This window comes from Cibotium barometz, chromosome 39, assembly GCF_041138505.1.
Source record: "Cibotium barometz isolate CiBa-2024 chromosome 39, ASM4113850v1, whole genome shotgun sequence".
Classification (NCBI taxonomy): domain Eukaryota; kingdom Viridiplantae; phylum Streptophyta; class Polypodiopsida; order Cyatheales; family Cibotiaceae; genus Cibotium; species Cibotium barometz.
Window position 1 is genome coordinate 7,647,005 of NC_141084.1, and position 21,988 is coordinate 7,668,992.

Sequence of the window (21,988 nt, forward strand, 5' to 3'; positions counted from 1 at the left end):
GAGGAGCGCGCAACAACGAGATTAGGGAAGATGCTCCAACCCTCCCTTTTCAAGCTCCTCAAGGAAATGGTGGCCAGGTTAGCTTGGTTATATTTTAAAGAAGAGTTTTTTTATATTAGTGCTAATAAATGTGTATATTTTTCTTTTAAAAATAATGACATAAAATTGTATGAAGTTACGAATTGTGTGATGCTGTATTCAATAAATTGCATTGAAATTGTTATCTTGTTGAGTCCTCGCCAGCGGCCGACGATGAGGTGTATGGTCCCGTAGGGTTTTGCCCAGCATGTAGAGGCTGGAAGGCCGAATTCTAGATCATCGACAGAATAAAGGAAAAGAATAAGAGAGCCGATTTGGCTTGTATGGAATTGATTCATGTATAAACTTTTTATATATATATCTTGTCTTTGGCATGATTGTATTGTGTAAAAAGGTTGTTTTAACAAACCTTGTGAAAAGGGCCTTAATTAAGGAACATGTTTATTTATGTCAAACAGTGTGGTAGGATTAATTAGAAAACAAATTGATGCATGAGTAGGGTGAAAAGTGGGAGGATGGAATGCCTCGATGGCACCATCCTACGAACGGGTGGACCCGATTAGTCGGGTAGCTTTCCAACAGATTAAGTGAAAGCCCTACGCTAGATAATTAGGTTCTTAGGCAACTCTATTCTAAAAGACTAGGTCAGCAGCTGTGCCTTGCATGGATGAGAAAAAAAGCGTTGCCTCTAGAAATCAAGTCTAGTAGTTGCCCAATTTATGATAAATTACCCTATGGGTGATTTGACTTTTAGAAGATCATGCTTCCCCTGCGGAATAGGACTAGGTCTTACCTATGAATCGTATCCTTGAATCTCTACATGGTCAAGGTGTCGATAAATAGGAAATTTTCTCCAAGTTAAGACTTAGTGGACTATCTTAAGTGTTTCTCCTATTTTAGAAGGGGGGAACCTTACAGAATTGAGATGCTCTATTGACAACTCAATACATTATGAAGTTCGTTATAAGACATGATTACTTTTAAAACTTCAAAATCAAAATGCATATACTTCTTTGATTTCCTTTGTAAAATTAAGGTAAATTAGAGATCAAAAGGGATGGCATTGCTCTTGTAGATTGCAGTACATCTTCATTTGGTTCTCAATATCTTTTTGCATGCTCACTGATTACCAAACCAAAGATGGCCTTGGCCACTTTTTTCAAAATAAAGAAAATATATATTGTTGAATGTCCACCATTTTATATGATTAATTAGGGATTAAAGAAGTTATTCTCATTCTAGTGGAGAGCATAAAGCTATCAAAATCGTGATGGTGGCCAGAGGGGTGCGAAACTGCTATATACGGGGGCCTCGTGCTGCAGGCCATTTTCGCACCCCTCTGGCCCTTCTAAAATTTTTTGTAGTTTTTTCCCAAAAATTTGAACGTTTATTTCTGGCCATGTCGTCAAGGGAAAACACGTTTATTTCACTTGAAAACCAACTAAAATTAAATGGTAAATATTTTCACATTACAAATCAAGCACATGTACTTAAAAGCATCTTTCTGCATTGTATTGATATAAAAAGTTACATATGGGATTTGGGAATACTTTTTACAAGTGAGGTTCGTCGCTTCTTAGCTACGGGGAGCTCTCCGGTTAGAATGGCAGTGGCGATTTCTCGAGGTGACAAGCTACTTGGCAATTCCTAATTGGGCAAGCACCTTGCCTCTATAGCTGCTCCCAAAAGTGGCCATGACTAACGACTGTTTAACTAGGATTACAAAACTGACTGGCCAATAGTGGCCACACACAGTTGCTTTGAGAAGGTCTTCAATGCAAAAAGGGGGCAGCTGGCATCGGGTGTGAATTCTTTGTGAATAATCACGTCATTAGGTGGGAGGTGTTCGATGTAGTGGGCAAGAGCCGGATATGGACCTGCAGTAGATCGCGCTCCCCCGCCCCGTATAGCAAAATTGTCCATCTCTAGCACCCTCTCTTGTTTATCATCTTCATCTGCATCAGCCTTTCTTTCCAAGTCAATGTTACTTGGATTCGTTGATATTATGTGTTGGAGTTGATGTCCAAGGAACAATTACACAGGATACACTTTGATACGTAGCTTGGAACTCCTCCTCGGTGACGTTTGCCTGCTCTGCATTCCTGGCTACCTCCACAGCAATCACCATTGTCTCCTCCACCGAGTCTATGAGTGGGAGGAGGTTCTCCTCCATGTTACCTATGTTAGAGTCATCTCGAATGGGAACTCCGCCTTCACCTTGAGTATGCTCAAGCACTCATCCATGTGGAGGCCACATGACTTTTCAATGTCATGCAAAAAAATGAAAAGCTCCCCCCCTACCACCGCAACTGGACATAGAGAGTCAATATCTATCTTAGGAAGGGAGGCAAAGTCATCTTCATCTTCAATTGTTATGCCACTTCCACTGGCCTCAAAGCGGCGTGAATTTTCTGCGAGCGTTAGTGCACCTCCTCGAAATTATTTTGCGACGATCAGGCTTCATTGACACCTATGTGCGCTGCACTCTAAGGCTCTTCCTTGTCGTGGATGAATCCGCCAAGGCGTAGTTATGGCATTTCGACCTCCACTTTCTCCTCTCCTTCTGAGAAAGGAAGAAGACAAAGCAGGCTAGCCATGAATACCACCAAAATCTTGCTAAACTTCTGCAATTAGCTCCAGAGATGGATGAGGTAACTCTTCTCCATCGATTCATTTGGAAGCTTAATCTACCATTGAATAACCTCGTCAAGAATGCAAAACCATCCTCTATTTCAAAAGCTATAATTATAGCCAAAGACTATGATAAAGTTTTTATATATAGAAATTGTGTGCTCAAAATTCTAAGAAAGACTCAGGAATCGGTCGAAAGGCATTCACTTTTTAAAATTATGATAGCAAGAAGGTTGCACGAGTTCTCATTGCTTGGATTATCCAACTAGATGACTATTTCTCAGACGAGAAGTTCTCTGAAAAAGATAAAATTAAATGTGCTTGTAATCATTTGATCGAAAGTGTTTCTACCATCGTAGTACAAAGCTACAGCACGTCAATGATGGGACACTCTACGCCAGATTGATAAAGAGAATGTTCAAGCTTATATCAACAAATTTTGGGATATTCTTTTACAAGTTCAAGTAAATGAAAAAGTTAAGAAAAAAGAGCAATGCATAAAATTCATTAGGACTTAAGTCTATTAGGGTTGAACGTTAACATGTTTCATCCACATGACCTTACTAAGACTCAAAGTCGGTTTTATCCATGTAAAAGTTCCAATAGATGAGGAAAATGTTAAACACTATGAGTTATGGAGAGGTAGAGATATTCTAGGCTTTATGGAGGAATTAGCTTGCTTTTTCTTACAAAGTTTCACCTTTTACCTGCTTTTTTCAACCAAATTTATCACCTAGACCCCTTATGAATAGTTTGAGGCTCAAGTTGATGAACACGATTTTACGGCCTTTCCTTACTAGCTTTAACAGTACTTTTAACATAATCACTTTTCTCCTCATCTAAGTCGAAAGAATTAGAAGCATCGCGTTTGCGTTTAGTACGCTTGACTTAACGCTCTAATTTGCATCCAAGTACTTTGGAGCATCATGTATACCTTGGAATGAGGAAAGGAATGTACATGGGATGGCCCCAATGTCTTAGCTAGAATCCAACATGAAGACAAATTACAAAAGAGAGAGATGCCTTGGACACCCTGTTGCTTAGAAGACAACATATGGCAATATGAAAGATATAAACTTGGATGTTGGGTTTCTAAATGGCCACCCCATCTTCAGCATCAATAGTTACTCCTGATGTATCAACTGTGCTAGCCAATGAACCCATTGCAAATAATTTTGAAAAAAAAATGTTTTCATTAGAATCCATCGACTGTACAAAGTCTTCGTTCACCTCTCTTGTGATCAGATGATGTATTCTCTTCACGTCTGTGACTAACTTTGATACACATTAGCAAGAAAAGAAAAAGATGTTCCTACATCAATTTGGTGGCCCCTCCCTGTTTGTGAAACAGAGCAATTTAACCATATGTAAGTGAGGCTTTGTCCCACCTACATTACAAGCTGATTGCAGCACCAGAAACTCACTCGGAAAACAAATAATAGACTTTTAGGGCAGGGCAAATGGGCTCTCATGGAGTCTTTATGCCCTTCTGTCTGTTGAAATGGCCATTTGAGAAGTTCAACAAACCGTTCTTGCCTCTACCACCGTCCATACTGATAACAAAAGTGCCCTTTGCCTACACTTTAGAAGCAGGTGCCACAAGGTGATGATGCTACAGTCGGTCCATGTATTTGAATCTCCTAGCATGTGAAGTTAACACAACCAAGATCCACTGATACAAGGCATGATAGTGTAGTTGATTTACTCATCCTGAACTGGATGAACTGATTGAGATCTGCTGCTGTTCAAACTTCTTGATGGTAATGCCACCTTACTTTGCTGTCCTAAAGGCGGCTTCATGTATCCCTGGCTTCCATGGTTGCCGTCATGTTCCACTTCACAACTAAGATTGATATAATCCAGGAAAGCTTGTGAGCTCTGACCAGAACTGAATGGAGAGTTTGGAGTTCTCCTTGGACTGGGTGACGGTGTCGGAGAGACACTTGGTGTTTCGAAGGGAGTTCCATATGGAGTATGATGAATGGATAAATTCAGGGAATATCCTCGCCTCTGAGATGGAACCCCCCGGGTTTTAACTGTAGGAGGTAGGGGCAGTGCACCCCTGCTCATGTCATCGACATGCAAAACATCATCGATCCGGGCGATTATATTTGAAGCCAAGCTTTCCATCACTCTTGAGTAGCTTTCAAGGATTGACTGTCCAACATCCTACATGATCATCAAAGAGAAAATAGAAAGTCAAGCATTTGATTATCAACGGATATACCCAACATATATGTGTGTGTGTGTGTGTGTGTGTGTGTGTGTGTGTTATACGGATAGCCTTTTTCCTTTCTTTTCTTTTCTTTTTTTTGGGGGGGGGGGGGGGGGGGGATGTGAGCATGTGGGTGGGCAGGGGCATGTGTGTGTGTGTGTGTGAGCATGCCTGGGGGTGTGTGCACATCATAACCTCAGAATGTATGTATGTGCATACTGATTGCTGACCACCCCATATATGTATGTGCATCCTAACCCCATACAGGTATATGCACCCTAACTTCCCTCAAAAATGCCTCCTTGAAATTAGTACCTTATTGTACTGGATCTTAGTCATGTCTAAGAGGGACTGCCGAAGGCCTGGAAATTTTTGTTTCAAACACAGCAAAACACTCTCCGCTCTTGCAGCAAGAAACTCCCTTCTTTCAACATCCGACACAAAATCTTTTACCATGCCCCAAGAGTTCCTGGTGTTTTTCCGGGTATCCTTGACCGATCTGTGTGTAGTTTTTGGCAGCCTTCTACGCCGCCACACGTGGATCGCGGCTTCCATCTGGTTGGCCAACTCCACAGTTTTGTGCTCACTTGATAAATCAAAAGTAGAAAGAAATGCCTCTGGGGAAAAGAACTCTGATGTGATGCTCTTGTAGATGGTTTCTCCAAGACTTGCTCTTCCATTCTTTTAAGAAAACCATAAATAGATACGTCATAATCCCACTCTTATCTTACTAAGGACAAGATTAGAGCAAAGCATTCATGCTAAACAGAAGGGATGCAACTGTGACACAGCATGCCTAACAAGATAACATTTTCGTATGTTTCATATATAGGATATACAACCGTGTCTTGTACCCTGATGTGCTATGACATGTTTTAGAGAGAATTTTGCAACGAAGTACCTTGGGGAGTGCATTCCAATAGACATCCGGGATTTCCATCTCAGACAAGATTTGGGAGTTAATTGCCAGAGCAGCCTTAAGTATCTGATTGATGCAGTCTCTCTGATGCTGCAGCCGCTTCTTCTCGCCTTCTGAGAGGCCATTTACAGGGACCTTAGTTGTAGGCAGCCACCACTTCTCTTCATGTCTCTGTAGAGAGGGTCTTTGAATGCCGTGATCATCCTCGTCAGCAATAACCCCTTGATCAACATACCAAAATTCAGCTTCATGGAAGCTGTCCAAGGACTCCTGCAATGGAGGGTAAAATCTGTCAAAGAAACTGCATCAAAAAGAAAGGCTATGCAGTCATGTACGTTAGAAACAAAAGTGAAAGAGGCATACCAGAAGCATTGCATCTAGCTTCTGTAGGGCTGGAAGGTTAACCTGGAGATCGACACGTGGTCTGCTAATCATTACCTGCAAAATATTGCAAAAGCTTAAGTGAGTTGGTAAGAGACAAGATTAAATCAGGGTGAACCAATTCTCCAGCCTCCAATTGTAACTGCGCAGATACCAGTAGCTCATGTATATGAGGTGCGCCATGACTGAGCAGGCCCGGACAACCAACAGACCCGGTTTAGACATGATAGTGGGTGATGGAGGAGTCACAATGAAAAAAAAGTTAAAAGGGGAACAGACATGAGCCCACCTCAAAATTGCTGCCGTCTGGGAACGTCTGCAAAGATGGCACAAGCTCTACAATATGATCTGCAATAGAAAGCAGCCAACCCATTTCTCGTCTCCACACAGCCTTACGTGAGAGAGAGAGAGGTTCAAGTCTCCATATCTCTCCAAACACAGATGCTGCAAAATGAATAAACTCACCTTTATTATTTTTTTCCCACCTGTACAGTTTCCCAATTCTCAGATCAATTCACTCTAATGCTCTTTTATGAGAGAGAAAAGGGTTGCCTAAAACTCACCAGAGAGATTAGTGATGGCATTAGAGATGGCAAGGGCAGAGCAGACTCCCTTTCCACCACCCGACATGTCTTCACCGAGAAGTAGCTTGGCAAATTTTTCCTTCATCATTTCAACTTCTGCAAAACCAAAGCTTTAGCATCAATTGAATGTATCCATGACTTTTACAAAGGATGGAATAAGATTCACATACCTAACTAAACACATCCCAACATGACATAAACATGAATTTTTTCATAAAAAAGAGATGTGGTTCACATACTTGACACATCCAAATATGACATCCATGATTTTTTTACAAAAAATTGTGCTGTGATTTGCATACTTCAACACATCCCAGCATGACATAACCATAAATTTTTACGAAGAGTGTGATGTGATTTACATACTTCAACACATCCCAACATGACATGTCCATAAATTTTTACAAAAAAATGTGATGTGATTTACATACTTCAATACATCCCAACATGAAATTCATAATTCTTACAAGAATATGATGTGATTCACAAACTCCAACACATCTAAACGACATCAATTTTCACAGAAACAAAAAAGAAATGTGATTTCACATACTGTAACACATCCAAACATGGCATCCATGATTCATATTCTCAACACGTCCAAAGATGACATTTGGGACCAATCTGGCAATGCTGTAACCGGGTTGTGAGCCGACCCATTGTTGGGCATGGTCACACTCTGTATCTAAACAATGTACTGATTCAATTCTACACCTCAAAGTATGCGTAATCATAATGGGTGAAGGAATGGAGCAGAAAACTCACCAGTCATCTCTGTCTCTCTTTTTTCAGCCCAGAACATACCACCACTGCTACCGCAGAATGGCTTCGGGGCAACAGACCGGCACTGCTCCACCCTGCTTGGGGGCCATCCAAGAGGAGATGACCCATCAGTGCTGCTGGAGCCATCATCAGCATGGCCAAAGCTGAGGCTCAGTGCCTCTGAGCTCATACCATCCATACTAAAGCTTGAGCTTGCACAACCAAAGCTAATCTGCTCAAACTGATCATGAAGGGCATCAATCAAGGCCATGTCCAACCTTGAGCTAGGGTTTCCATAGATTTCCTGCATTCTGAGTGACATAATCTGCATAAAAGTCCATTTGGATTGGCATAAGTACAGGGAAACCTAATCAGAGAAAGCGAAGAAAAGCATAATCAAAGCTAGAAGTGATAGTGGTGACGATGGTGGAGGAGGGCAAGAACAATAGTGAACTATGGGTTTTTCCAACCTTATCTTTTTCGCCATGGACACTTGTATCCATGATAGGGAGCTAAATGTTGCCTGTTCAGCAATTTCCGCGACTGATTTCAAGCTTGCGCATGGTGAAGGAAGGCCTGCTGCTGCTGCTGATGGTCGACAAGGTTGAGCTCAGAAACGAAAATCTAAGGGATTGTTTGATTCTTGCGAGATGTAATGATTCTGGCCGACTAGGCGGACAGAGAAGGGGTGGGGATAGCAATAATTTGAGAGGGTGCGAAGCTACACTCGGGCAGCATACAAGTTACAACGCTAGGCTAACTCCAAACAGTACTCACCGCCTCGTCGGAAGTTACTTTTACCAAGCCTTGGATCGATCCTTTTCACGATAAAATTGTGATTTAAAACTAAAAGTTCATAACTTTTTTTTAAGTTTGGCACACCGGTTTTCTCACACACCCAACTCCGGTTTCATAGACGCAAGCGTGCATGGATCACTGGGTGCATGGATCACTGGTGGTGGCTGGAACTTCGTCTGCTTTAACCACTCCACTACAACCTTGTTCGCACTTAGAAGCCTTTCGTATCATCCCCACCCCATTAGACCGGGGATACCCAAGAGGCCATGGAGGTGTATAAAAACTGTGTTTACGAGTATGTGTGTACCCGTGTGTGTGTGTGTGTGTGTGTGAGAGAGAGAGAGAGAGAGAGAGAGAGAGAGAGAGAGAGTGTGTGTGTGTGTGTGTGTGTATTTGTCAGCACACATTAACCATGTGTGCTTTCCAAAAACCCAATCAAAAAGAGAAATTATGCAGTTGTGTGTGTATGCATGCATGTGTTTGTGTGAGTGTAGAGGGAGCAATAGTGCATCAAAAGTCCATGCCTAGAGAATCAAAGGAAAAACAATTGTGTGTATGAATGAGCATGTGTGTGAGTGTAGAGGGAGCAATAATGCATCAAAAGTCCATGATGCTTAGAGAATCCAAGGAAAATTGGCATGCACTTGCAATTCAAACAACAAGAGCCATGTTAGCTCTTTACTATAATAAAAAAGAACCTCTATCCACAATCCTTGTTCACAATAGATCCAATATCTATATAGTTTTCTCGTAAAGTAAGAGTAGGCTTTCCTTGAGTACCACAAGAAGCTACGTAACAAACCTAATGATTCGTTTAATGGACTCATCTCTCCTTCTCTATGCTTGTTCCCTAGCTAGTGGATGATGATTAGCTTGTGAAGTCTACCTTCCCCTTTCTTTCTATTTTGCCACCTTAGCATGAATATATGCCATTATGACTCACACCCTTAAATTTCACCTTTTCTATCACATGGCATCATGCAATTGTTGACATGGATGAGGAACAATATCTTTTAAAGATGTGAATCCCTTGTAGATCATGTGTATGTTTTGTATAGTAGCGGGTGTATATATGATTGACTATTTTCTCGTAGATGTGTCCTTATTCTAAAATGTCATGACTAGAAGTTTTCTTGTTCTAAAATGTCATGACTAGAAGTTTTCAAGAGTATCGTGTGGAGAGTCATGCACAAATTAATGACGATAAACTCTCTCTCTCTCTCTCTCTCTCTCTCTCTCTCTCTCTCTCTCCATGTTCAATCTTCGATGGCTTTTGCAAACATAGGCTAATGATGGTTTTGTGTTACATGGATTACTAAAGCTGGTTAACCAAACAAGAGTTTATTACAACGCTTTGTCGTTGGTGGGATTTAATACTCCCTTTACGATAACTAATAAATAAATGTGTATACATATTACTAAATTGTAGAAATGTAAATAGTTTTCTAAATGTTTGTATTCAATTGTAAGTTATTTAACATCATGCTTTCCAAAATTCAAATTAATATCTATCAAAATCAAAGGCATGTGTCTAGGTTTTAAAATGGTTTATTTTGAGGGCTTGTAAGCTAAACCTAAGTACACGTGAAGATTTAGAAACTACTTAATTTTCATTTAAGAGGCATTATAGGAAGTCATTTAAAAATTTTGGATGTTACTACTTATAGTGTTCTTATAAGTCAGTATACAACATTTTTTATTTATGGGATGAACTAGAAGATTATGCTAAAGAAAAAGAGAGAAGGGGATTTTTACATAAAGCTTTTTATTCGAAGAAGCTTAACTTCTACTCAAAACAGGGTCCAAAGCTTACCAATACTATGGCTATTCCTAATTTCAGCTTAAAGCTTAACTTCTGCTCAAAACAAGGTCCAAAGTTTACTGATACTGTGGCTATCACTAATTTTAGCTTAAAGCTCTACCAAATCCAGAACATATCATACAAGCTCATTCTCTTTGAAACTGACAGAGAAGCTTCCTTTTTTTTTCCCTTTTATCACCTTCTCCACTTCACTAGCTTCATTAGTTATTAGGTTGATCAAAATCAGTTTCCATCTTGGTCACCATTGGTTAGCTTCCAACTTAGCAATCTCTGCAGCCAATTTTTCCTTGATTCTTGTAAAGCCCCTCTCATATGCATAGCTAGAGAGTTGCTCAAACCCTGCACAATGTCACTCTTTTTATTCTGAAAAACGTATATATTTATGTCTTTCCATACATTATTCTACAAATAGGTTAATCTAATTACATTCCAAAGACCTCTGGAGATTCCAGTAGCTTCTCCCATTTGAAGTCCCCTCCATGTCAACTCTCTAGGGTAAACCGGCTTGATGCACCGAATGAGAACATTGGTAGGGCTTCCTTATTCTTGACACACGTGAAGAAAGGTGAGAGATGGACTCCAGATAACTTTTACATCTAGGACAAATTCCATTTCCTATGCGTATTTTTTGAGCCCTTTTATTAGTCCACAGAGCTTTGTGTAAGATAAGCCACATGAGACGAGAACTTTTAGGAATGATAAAATTAGACCATACGTGAGAAAATATATAATCCCATTTTCTCATGTCCCAGCTTAAGTTTAGCTTGACATGGATGGTAGGTTCTAAAACTTTGAAGTGTGGGTTAGGATGAATGATTTGAAACTCTCTGTCCCATATGGATAATCTTCGAACCATCAGATCAAGGTCCTCCTTAGCCCTAGTTCTCCATCTTTGCTCTTGATAATTCCAAACATCACCCCAAATAGAAATTCCCTTTTTTGCAGGCTAGAGTTAGAAGGTCACTATTATGAATAAAATCTTAGCAAACCAGAGAGAACCATAAAGAGTCTAAATGATACATCTATGCTTTAAATCTAAGCATGTTAGTGAATGTCAACTTACTTTCGACTTTGTTCCAAGCTTTCCATCAAACACATTGCCTTTAGGCTTGATCTGAACTTTACTGAAGTACAAAGTTGAAAAGGGCAAATTCTTCCAACGTGGCATTTCATGCACTGCAAGGTGTGGGTATCTTTGTGGGGAGAAGCTAAGACCAATCCTCACGATGGAGATATAGGCTCTTGATCATCCATTTCATTGAAAGTCAATTTGCCAGTTCATAAATGTCTGGGAGACCAAGACCCCTTCTTGTTTTGGCATAGTACAGTAAGTCCAAGTTAAAGGCATCATCCATTTCATTGAAAGTCAATTTGCCAGTTCATAAATGTCTGGGAGGCCAAGACCCCTTCTTGTTTTGGCATAGTACAGTAAGTCCAAGTTAAAGGCATCATCATCCCCTCCCCAAAGAAAATTCATGCACATTGCTTCCAGACTTTTCAGGTCACTATTGGAAGGCCTCCAACAAGAGATGAAATAGATGGTTGAGGGGATTAGAATGTGTAGACTAACCCCACATCTCATTATTGGGATTCCTAGGAGAATCTTTCCCTTCAGGGATAATTTTGCAACCTTGATCTAGAAGCCATTGGGGAGGGTCTTGAACTAAGGTCTTTATATCTGTTTTAGAGTGGTTGATCTGTGAACCTGAGCAACAAAGAACGCATGAAGACACTCCTAGAAGGATTGAATAGATCGGGGATCATAATGCGGGAGGCTATTAGAGTCACAGTGAATTGTTGCAAGCATATATGTTTGTGATTACGGGGCAGTGTGAGCTTGCATTGCATCCTCAATAAACTAGCCCAAAGCATCAGTTGTAATTGCATACAGAAGAGGAGCCAAAGGGACAACCTTGTCTTAAAGATTTTCTCAAGATAAAAGTCTACCAACTGTCGCCACCCTTACTCTTGCATGTCCAAAAAGGGTGTGAAGGGCCTTGATGAATTTATCTTGCAAGGACTACAAAATGAAGTCCCATTCCAATCTATCGTTTATAAAAGCTAATCTTTAAAAAAATAAAGTCCTGATTAGATTGTTGGGCATATTCAAAACCCTCCCACAAACCAATGATGTCATCCAAGATGTACGTGCCCTTTCTAAAGCCCTTATGTTCTTTTCTTATCCAAACATCTAGGTGGCTTGTCAGTCTCTTGGCAATGGCTTTAGCAAAAAAATTGTATGTAGTGGATAATATGGTAATGGGTCTCCAATTGACCAAATCCTCTTTACCATCTCTTATGTGAATTAACTTGATGACACCTTTGTTAATTGACACATGTAGGACCCCATATTTTAATGATTCCTTCCAAACCAATAAAAGTGGGAAGACCAAGCATTCTTTAATAAATTTGTAGAATTCACCAGGCATACCATACCCTAGCCCACCTCGGGCTTTTACCATTTTTTAGTTAATCAATAGCTTCTGCAATTTCCTCCTTAGTTAGCTCTTTTTCAAGAGCAGATGAAAGAGAAGGAGGAACGATTCTTCTCATGGTAGGAAGCTTTTCTAGCACAAGCTTCTTGTCTAACTCTAGAACTAGGGGAAGGAAGATTGCCTCAAAATGATGCCAAGATTGTTCCTTAGCATTGGGATTATCTTTTTTTCCTGTTTCTTTTTAGGAAATGTCTCTATGTTAAGTCTATCCCCTTTGTTAAGTCTATCCCCTTTTCTAGCCCACGGGCCACCAATCTCTTAGGAATTTCTACATTGGTTTTCTACCATATTGAAGGACCAACCAGGATAATGGGAATATCCGGTCTAGTTGAATTGCACACCAACTATGCTCCTTGGACATCTTTTTTTAGGTTGGAAGAGAGAAGGAAGTTCCTTTTATAGAGCCAATTTTTGATCAATTGTGCTCGCTTAGCATAAGTAAGGCCCTTGTAATGGAGGGATAGGATTTTACTAAGTCAGCAGATGACATCATTTTATTTTCAATTAAATGCATGCAGAGTTGACAATTTTTTTCCCTAAATATCCTTTTAATTAATCCAATTCTAGTTAGGCAGCCCAGCCAAGTTTAGCTGGAGTTCGGCTATTTATTGAGCTCTCTCCTCCACAGCTAGCATTGTCACATGCATCGCCAAAACTACCGGAGGTCTTAATTTTTAAAAACTATTGAATCGGCTAGTTTAAAAATCGTGATTGCATTAAATTAGAAAGATCCTAGTAACTTAGAATTTAATTACCGATTAAGCATTTATTAATATATTAACTACTTTCATCCGCGATTCTGGGTAGATTTTTAATTACAGGAGCAAGTTGAAAATGCATGCTAGATTTTCACGCAAATTCATACATGAATTTGAGCGAAATAAATAAGACCTAAAAAATGCATGCATATTTTAATTATTATTTACAAATTGCTGGCGGTTAGAGGGATGATTTATTCAACGGAAAAAAAATAACCGCACCAGAAAACGTAGCTCTCATCATCATGCAACACCTCACCTCGTGTTGTCACGAATAATTATTATTAGAATTGGTGGATTTTAGTTTTATAATTTCAATTCTTAAAATCCGAACATGGGGGGGGCATTTGCAATTTAATAATGATATTTGTAGGTTATGCCGTTATGCTTTTATACGAAAACATTTTTTTTAAATGAGGTGAAATTTAGAAAGTAGTTTTGAAAAGTTGGTTGGATGGTGGATTTTGAAACGGAGCGGTTTTGAATATTCATATATATATATATATATATATAGAGTTCGAATTTCCAAAGATCGCGCTTGTGCGTAAGAATGATGCTTGCTTTTTTGAATTTTGACTTCGTAAAAATGAAGCAACTACGTGTGGGGAAACTTTAATATCATTTTCTAACCTTTACCTTACACATAAAGCTAAAGACAACCAACACTCAAAGTTTTGCATATGGTTGTGATCATGGGGCTCACGTGTAATGCTCATTAACAAGGTGCATGAACTCTTTCTTTAGGCCGTTAGCTGCCTTTAGGCATCTCCTTCCCAATATCCATGGCAGCATGGCTATAGGATGTTCACACCTCTCCTCCCGTCTGAACTCAGAATGCTGGTTCGCATCCTAAAGTGAAGAATTAACACCACACTCTGCCACTATTATCGCCCTACCTTGCAAAGGTAGTCATAGTGATCATTTTCAATTAAACATTTTGGGCCTTCCTATGCCTTGTTCTATTCGTGGGAACCATTCTTTTTCAACCTTGTCATTTTAGCTCTCTTTCTTTCCCTATTTTCTTTTAGAAAGAACATATAATCATTTGAGTTTTTTAATTTTATGTGTATATTTTTTCACTGAGGAAAAAATGTATGTCGGTTTTGCACCCTATTGTGAGCCTCTACAAAATCAACTTTGTAACATGGAACGAGGTTACAAAGTTACTAAAGTTGCTAAAAGGGCACATGAAAACTTGTCATATTTTCAACCTCGCATTCTCTGAACATGATCACGATAATAACCTCTATAAATATAATTAAAAGTGTTCTTGACCTGATCATGATAATAACCTTTATAGATATGATTGATTGAGTTTTGTACTTAAGAACTTTTGTTATTTTTAGATGTCATAGTATACGCACAGTCATGAAAATACCTTATAGATATGATTGATAGAGATTTGTACTTAAGAACTTTTGTTATTTTCAGATGTCATAGTATAAGCACAGTCATGAAAACACCTTTAAAGATATGATTGATAGAGATTTGTACTTAAGAACTTTTGTTATTTTCACATGTCATAGTTTAAGCATGGTCATGAAAATACCTTTATAAATAACATCTATAAAACAAAGTTTTTGTACATTTTTTTGGGGTCATTTTGAGATGTCATAATATAAGCATCATCATGAAAACACCCCTATAAATACAAATAAACAAGGTTTCTATACATATGCATCATACAAGGCTTCATTGTCTAGTCATAATCATGAAAATTAAATACGTACATGGTTTTTGTACATATGGATCTTGTTAGCCTTCATTATTGTACATATGCATCTTGTTAGGCTTTGTTCTCTCTGGGCAGTTGTTGATGAACCAAGTTACTAAGATTAAGCAAGAAAAAAAAACTTGTATATTTGATTTTAATTTATTTAAAAAAAGTTTAAAAATGAGACTAAATAAGATTGCCTCCTTATGTAGTGCCACCAACATTGGCGCAATAACCGTGCTACTTAGAGAACACACGCACACATGCATATATATACGCACCCGTGCATGAGCATGTGTGTATGTGTACACACACACACACACACACACACACACACACACACACACACACACACACACACACACACACACAAACAAACAAACAAACAAACAAACATACATACATACATACATCTCTCTCTCTCTCTCTCTCTCTCTCTATATATATATATATATATAGATGTATGTATGTATGTATGTTTGAAGCATTCATCCTCTACAATATTTTTCTATCGGAGCTTCTCTTATTCTATTCATTGAGCATAATGATGCAAATTGCATATGTATGTATGCATGCATGCATGTATGTATATACACACACACACACACACACACATACATACATAAATACATAAATACATACATACATACATACATACTTTGATGGGATTTTTTCACTCGGGTTTTTAACGCACGTTCAACCGAAAACGTGTGTGTGCACCCATGATCATCTACATCGGCTTTGCTCTTTTTCATTTGAAGTTGTTGCATCCACATTGGGTTGAGTGTCAATTTTTTTTTGATCTTGTCATGTGTCGAGGAGGATATTTTTTCCTAATCCGATGGCTTATGTGCACGGCATCTTGTTCATCATCCTTGTTTTCTTTGGCATTATCTTAGTGGGAGTGTCTTATTTTTGGTAAGCTTTGGTTAGAAGGAGATGTGTAGGAACAAGGGTTATGAGCCTTAAATTTTGGAGGTCTGAGCTTTTAATTTTTTTTAAAGAGCTTTATTGAAGAAACATGAGGGTTTTTTTAAAGGGAAATCATAAGCTTACCTTTTTTTTTTCTTTTTTTTTCTTTTGTAAGCGCTTAGCCTTTCGCCATTGTAAAGGGAGATGATGGGAAGACTAAACAGCCTCACAAAAATGGTGGTATCCCAAGCCTATGGCCACATAGGTCTTCCTATCTAATGCACTTTATTGAATTTAATTGATCAAACTCGTTTTGTATTGGATTAAGCAATCTAATCAAAAGTGGTTGCATGTCATTTTATAAAGGAACTATGTAAAATATTGGTGATAGTTGAGGAGATAGCACTAGGATTGTCTCTATTCGTGGACAAATGCCCACAACCTACAAGAAATAGAAGCAAGGTACAACCTTCATTGTTAGGGAACTTACCATGCTTCCGAGCTCATTTAAGGATAATAGAGCTTTGTTCTTAAAAAAAGTTTAAGAAATTTATTTTTTCCTCTGTTATGCGCCTACCGAGTGGAGTTTTTTTTTTGTTTTTTTAAGTAAGCTTTTGGAGTTTTGATCTTCTTGTTTGTGCACGAGAGAGAGAGAGAGAGAGAGAGAGAGAGAGAGAGAGAGAGAGAGAGAGAGAGAGAGAGAGAGAGAGAGAGAGAGAGAGAGAGCGGTATCTGACTATGAGTCCTACTCGGCCATGATAGTAGCCTTAGATTTCAACTTTTCAGTGTGAATATAAACAGAAAAGTCCCTAAAGAAGTTGCTCAAAACTTTGTGGTACCACCTCATAGCCATCTACCATGCCTGAGCATAGCGTGAAAACAGTTTCACACATTGTGGGATCCCTTCCCCCTTTACGCATCGAGAACTCTGGAGTGCTGGTAGCGGAAGTAGCAACCTTGCGCGCAGGGCAGAGTTTCCCACTCGAGGCCTCGCCCACGAATGTCCAGACAAGAGACTAATTTGGCGGCTCTTCCAAAACCGAGCCCAGATAAAACCTACCTTGCCCAGAAATCATAGGCGATTCCTCCATGAAAAATCTTCTAACGTAGTCAACAGCCTTAACTATCCTTTGTATTCTGACCAACCCCACGGGTCATGGCCAAATCAAAGGAGGAACTTGCACTTGGTTCATAGAGACCAACGCTTTTTCCCCCATCAAAAGAGGCACAATCGTTGATTCTTTTTTCCATAGAACAAGGATTATCCTAGGACTTACTTCAACTATTGTAACTTTGAATTTTATTATAGGAATCCATCAGTCCAGCCTAACCCCATCCAGTCCCATGGGTTAGCCAACCGTCCAACCACTGTATTGATAGGATCCATTATGAAATTTTGATTATGTTTTGTCCCGGGTACCAGGGAAAAGAGTTCCCAAGCCCCCTAACCAGCTCTCATGCAAAAATTAAATAGACAGACCACTTACACACCCAATATGAAATTTCCTTTTCTCTGATTCAACTATTTCCAAAACAAACTTGCAATAAAACCACAATGTTTCCATCCTAAACCTCAGTATTCCATTTCCACATCCAATTTCCAACTTTTTCACTTTCCAACCATAAAATTTAATTTCAGTCATTCCTTCCTCAGCGTACCTATGGCATCATTGGCAACCAGAACACTCACCACTTGCTCACTCAAGAGCCTTTTCAATAGTTCCTAGCCCATAGTACCTAGGAGTTTAATCAAATAAAAACCATATGGACTCTCAGTTGGAGATCAGCAAGATCAACCAACAAGATCCATGTAAAAGAACCATGAACTCATCCGTTGAAGACCAACAAGGCCAATCAACCAGATCCATGCCCGTGTTCAAAAAACAGCTCCAACTCATTTTTCTTCCTCGTCACATGCGTGGGTATCCTGGGCGACCCAGAGCCCAAGCACCGTATGGTCAGCACCCTCTAGGTTCCTTCGTAGGCCACCTAGTGCTTCACTCATAGTCCGCTTCCTTGGTCCCTCATCCACCGTACCATAAGCTCACCGTTTTAACCGAACCGAGGTTGGTCAAGACCTCGGCTGATCTTGCCACACGCGAGACGTCCTTCTTTGACTCTTCGTTAGCTGTTGCAACATTTCACTTAGGTCCCCACTACCTCATTCCACAAGATAGTCAAAATGCTTCCCCCAGCATTCTTGACATAAACAATCTTTTAAAAAACAGTTTTCACATACAAAATACGGTTCCAAACATAATTCCCATCTTTCGTCATCATTACACATCCTTTCACATCATTTCTTACCATTCCACTTAATTTCTCATCATTCCATATCATTTCTTATTATCCCACATCAATTTACATCCAATCACATCACTCACACATCAACTCACATCCAATCACATCATCTCACATCCAATCACATCCAATCACATCATTCCCACATCAACTCACATCCAATCACATCATATCACATCAATTCACATCCAATCACATCATTTCCACATCGACTCACATACAATCACATCAATTCACATCATATCACATCATCTCACATCAATCCACATCTAATCACATCATTCCCACATCAATCCACATCTTCCCACATCAATCCACATCTATTCACATCTTCCCACATCAATCCACATCTAATCACATCATTTCACATCCATTCACTTTCATTCACATCCATTCACATCATTTCACATCCATTCACATCCATTCACATCATTTCACATACATTCACATACATTCACATCATTTCACATACATTCACATCATTTCACATACATTCACATCATTTCACATCATTTTGCATCCATTGACGTCATTTCACATCCATTCTTATCTAAGTGAATTATATTTATAATCATTTCCATAATTCATCACCTTCTTTATTTTTCAGGCAAATGAATAATGCTCAAAACTCCACTTTTAACATAAAAATTATTATGCATAAATTCATTCTCTAAAGATATAAATTTTTCCATAGCTTCCCCACATTTTCTAAGAAATGATAATACTCAAAATTTCACTTTTGATATAAAAGCTATCTATGCCTAAATTCCATTTTCCAATGATAAAGATTTTACCATAACTTTCCCATATTTTCTATGAAATGAGAATGCTTAAAATTCCACTTTTAGCATAAAAATTTATTTTTTTAATAATAAAATTTCTGTCATAGTTTTCCCACATTTTCTATGAAATGAAAATGCCCAAAAGTTCACTTTTAATATAAAAATTTGTTTATGCAAATCCTTCATTTTCTAATGATAAAATTTTGTATAGTTTCCCCGCATTTACTATGAAATGAGAATACTCAAAAGTTCACTTTTAGCATAAATTTTAATTTATTCAAAAACCTTCATTTTCTATTGATAAAATTTTGCTATAGTTTTTCCGTATTTACTATGAAATGATAATGCTAAAAATTTCACTTTTAATATAAAAGTTAGTTTATGCATAAACCAAGGCTTAAACATAAACATTAATTCATCATAATCAAGAAAAGCATGGTTTTAAGAGAAAAACCACAAAATAAAATGCTTCCCAAGCATGAGGGAGGTTGGGAAGAGATTGCCATTGAAAAAGAGAGGAAAACATCATTGATTTAGGCTTACCCTTGGTTTGCTTGATTCTTTAGGGAAATGTGAAGCCCTCAAAGAAGAAACTTGGCCACCAAGTAAAAGAGGGTACCAATCTCCAAGAGAAGAAGAGGATTAATGAAGCTCCAAAGCTTCACAATATAGAAATATAATAAACTAAAAATTACACTAGCATATAGTTACTCCAATATGAAAATACAAAGGAATGGGGGTCTATTTATAGGTGAGGGAGGCCACCAACCAAGTCCAACTAGAATCTAGAGGCTTCCAACTCCAATTTGATCCATTTTGGACAAGTTTAGACTAGTTTGGCTCACTTTTTTGATTTGGTTTGAAGGAGGAGAGAGGAGAGATAAAATATCTCACTTTTTTAAATTAAAAAATATCCTCTTGATGTGATTTTTAGGCCCTCCTTCATGAGCCCTTCTCCCCATTTTGAGGTGTCAAAAATTCTATTTTTTTACTAAAAAAATCTCATTTTTTTACTAATAAACCATGTACTAGTCAACGGACCTTAATAAGAATTTTTTTGAAATTTTATAACCCTAGGCCAAGATGCCCAATTCACATATTCAATTAATTTCTAATGCACATTGGAAAACTCTTTTTAAGATGGATCTCTTCCTATTGACTGGGAGAAAATTCTTATCCAAAAATATTTCAAAACTATATTATCTCTCTCTATAATATTTTCTCTCTCTAGACCAAAACAGGGTAAATCAATATTTTCTTGCATTCAGAATTAGGGGATGATTACAAAGACTGAAGGGGAGGTTCTTACACCTTTACATCACAAAAGCTGGAGGGAGGAATCTTACACGCATACTCAACTACACACTGAACTCTCCTACCAATTTGGTTTAGCACCAAATTGACAAGGTTAGGGCTTTATCTAGAATAACAAGCACCTAAGGTTTGTGATTTTCCATAAAATTTGAGCTCGTTGGAAGTCAACACCTATATCGGTTAAATGCATCTAACACTTTCTTCTGATAAATTTATCACCCCCATTTAACACAAGGTCAAGCGACCATGGAGGATCCAGCACTTCGTCTCAGTACATAACCCAAGATTTTCTTCTAATCACTTCGGATTAGCGCTCACTCTTCTTCTCATAGAAACCTCGACTAATCTCTCTGGATTAACACTTCTTTCTAATAACAAGGAAGGCGATGATTGTTGGGAAGTGCATGCACATACAACAATACTATGCCAAAGTATAAAAAACGATCAAGATAATTGCTAGGCATTCTGTACTAACATCAAGATCAAGATTTGTGTAATCACTCTGGATTAATGCCAAATCTAGTGTGGTTTGCCTTTAATCTCTCCAGATTAGCTTCAAACCTTGAGTTTACTTCTGAACCACCATGTTTAGTCCTAAACTTGCCACACATGTTAGAATATTCCGCTAAGCTCTCCGGCTTAGAATTCTTTCTAACAAACGCAGTCATGGTTTATAAAACTATGTTGACAATAAATAACCATGCTCGTCTGGAGTGAAGTACTTCTCACTTTAACTAGGTAGTAACCCCATCACATACTGGTGTAATGAATTTACTTTTTTAAATTATGAAAGCAATTCTATACTTCCATAATTTGTACGGTAGCAACCAAACATGTGCTAAAAAATGAACACCAATGTTGGATATAGGCGAGATTACACTCCCAGAATGTTGTAGGGGCATCCCCCACATATCATAATCATCCAACTATCCTAGTCTTCCTACTGCCACACACAGCTTCTCCGAACTCTGTCATTGGATTTCTTCCCAAAAAAAGGCTATAAGTGAGTCTCAAACTCAATTTTGTCCAAACACTTGATCACTACAGAACAAGTACACCAACACTTGATCACTACGGAACAAGCGTATAAACAACCAATCAAAGGGTTAACCTTTGTGTACTAACTTTGATGTCCCATACCACCAAGACCACAATGACTTTTATAAGCACTTGACGTCCCATACCATCAAGTGAGCATGAAGCTCATTGTGATACACAAGTGGACTCTTTTTCTCTCCTTGAGAAATACTTACAAAATCTCAAGCAAATGGATGACTACGCATCCAAACCAAGGGTGTTTACAACTAGACCAGCTATGCAACATCATGTATGGTGCACAGGTTTTTCAAAGCCTAACAGGCTACAATTTAAGGAACTATAACAAGCTCCACAACCTCAAATACTCAATGTAGAGTATTTCTCAAAGTAATCCGGTAAGATCTCAATGGGCCACTACCTAAACTGGTATTCAAGCCAAGATCTTGGGATATTAGAGATTAGCCAGACAAGCTAGCTTTAGAACAAGACCTTTTAGGGATACTCTCATTTCAAACAAAAGGAG

The 21,988-nt window shown here is 38.6% G+C and overlaps 1 protein-coding gene across 1 annotated transcript; it reads right to left on the reverse strand.

The window, feature by feature from the left end:
• Nucleotides 1–3,840: 3,840 nt before the first annotated feature.
• On the reverse strand, nucleotides 3,841–8,350 carry LOC147615674 (rop guanine nucleotide exchange factor 7-like). Its single transcript, XM_086778233.1, has 8 exons — nucleotides 8,002–8,350; nucleotides 7,535–7,856; nucleotides 6,749–6,865; nucleotides 6,475–6,629; nucleotides 6,168–6,242; nucleotides 5,787–6,074; nucleotides 5,201–5,566; nucleotides 3,841–4,839 (listed from the first exon to the last, which is right to left on the reverse strand). Exons 1-8 carry the CDS (start codon nucleotides 8,032–8,034, stop codon nucleotides 4,372–4,374), a joined length of 1,824 nt encoding a protein of 607 aa, XP_086634359.1. The 5' UTR covers nucleotides 8,035–8,350; the 3' UTR covers nucleotides 3,841–4,371.
• Between the last annotated feature and the right edge of the window lie 13,638 nt (nucleotides 8,351–21,988).

Bases quoted from the DNA above. Each gene is read 5' to 3' on its own strand.
- LOC147615674 (XM_086778233.1), bottom strand. From the start codon at position 8,034: ATGGATACAAGTGTCCATGGCGAAAAAGATAAG. The intron at 7,857-8,001 runs GTTGGAAAAACC...ACTTTTATGCAG, and splicing joins TCCATGGCGAAAAAGATAAG to ATTATGTCACTCAGAATGCA. The intron at 6,630-6,748 runs GTGAGTTTTAGG...TTCATTTTGCAG, and splicing joins TGCCATCACTAATCTCTCTG to CATCTGTGTTTGGAGAGATA.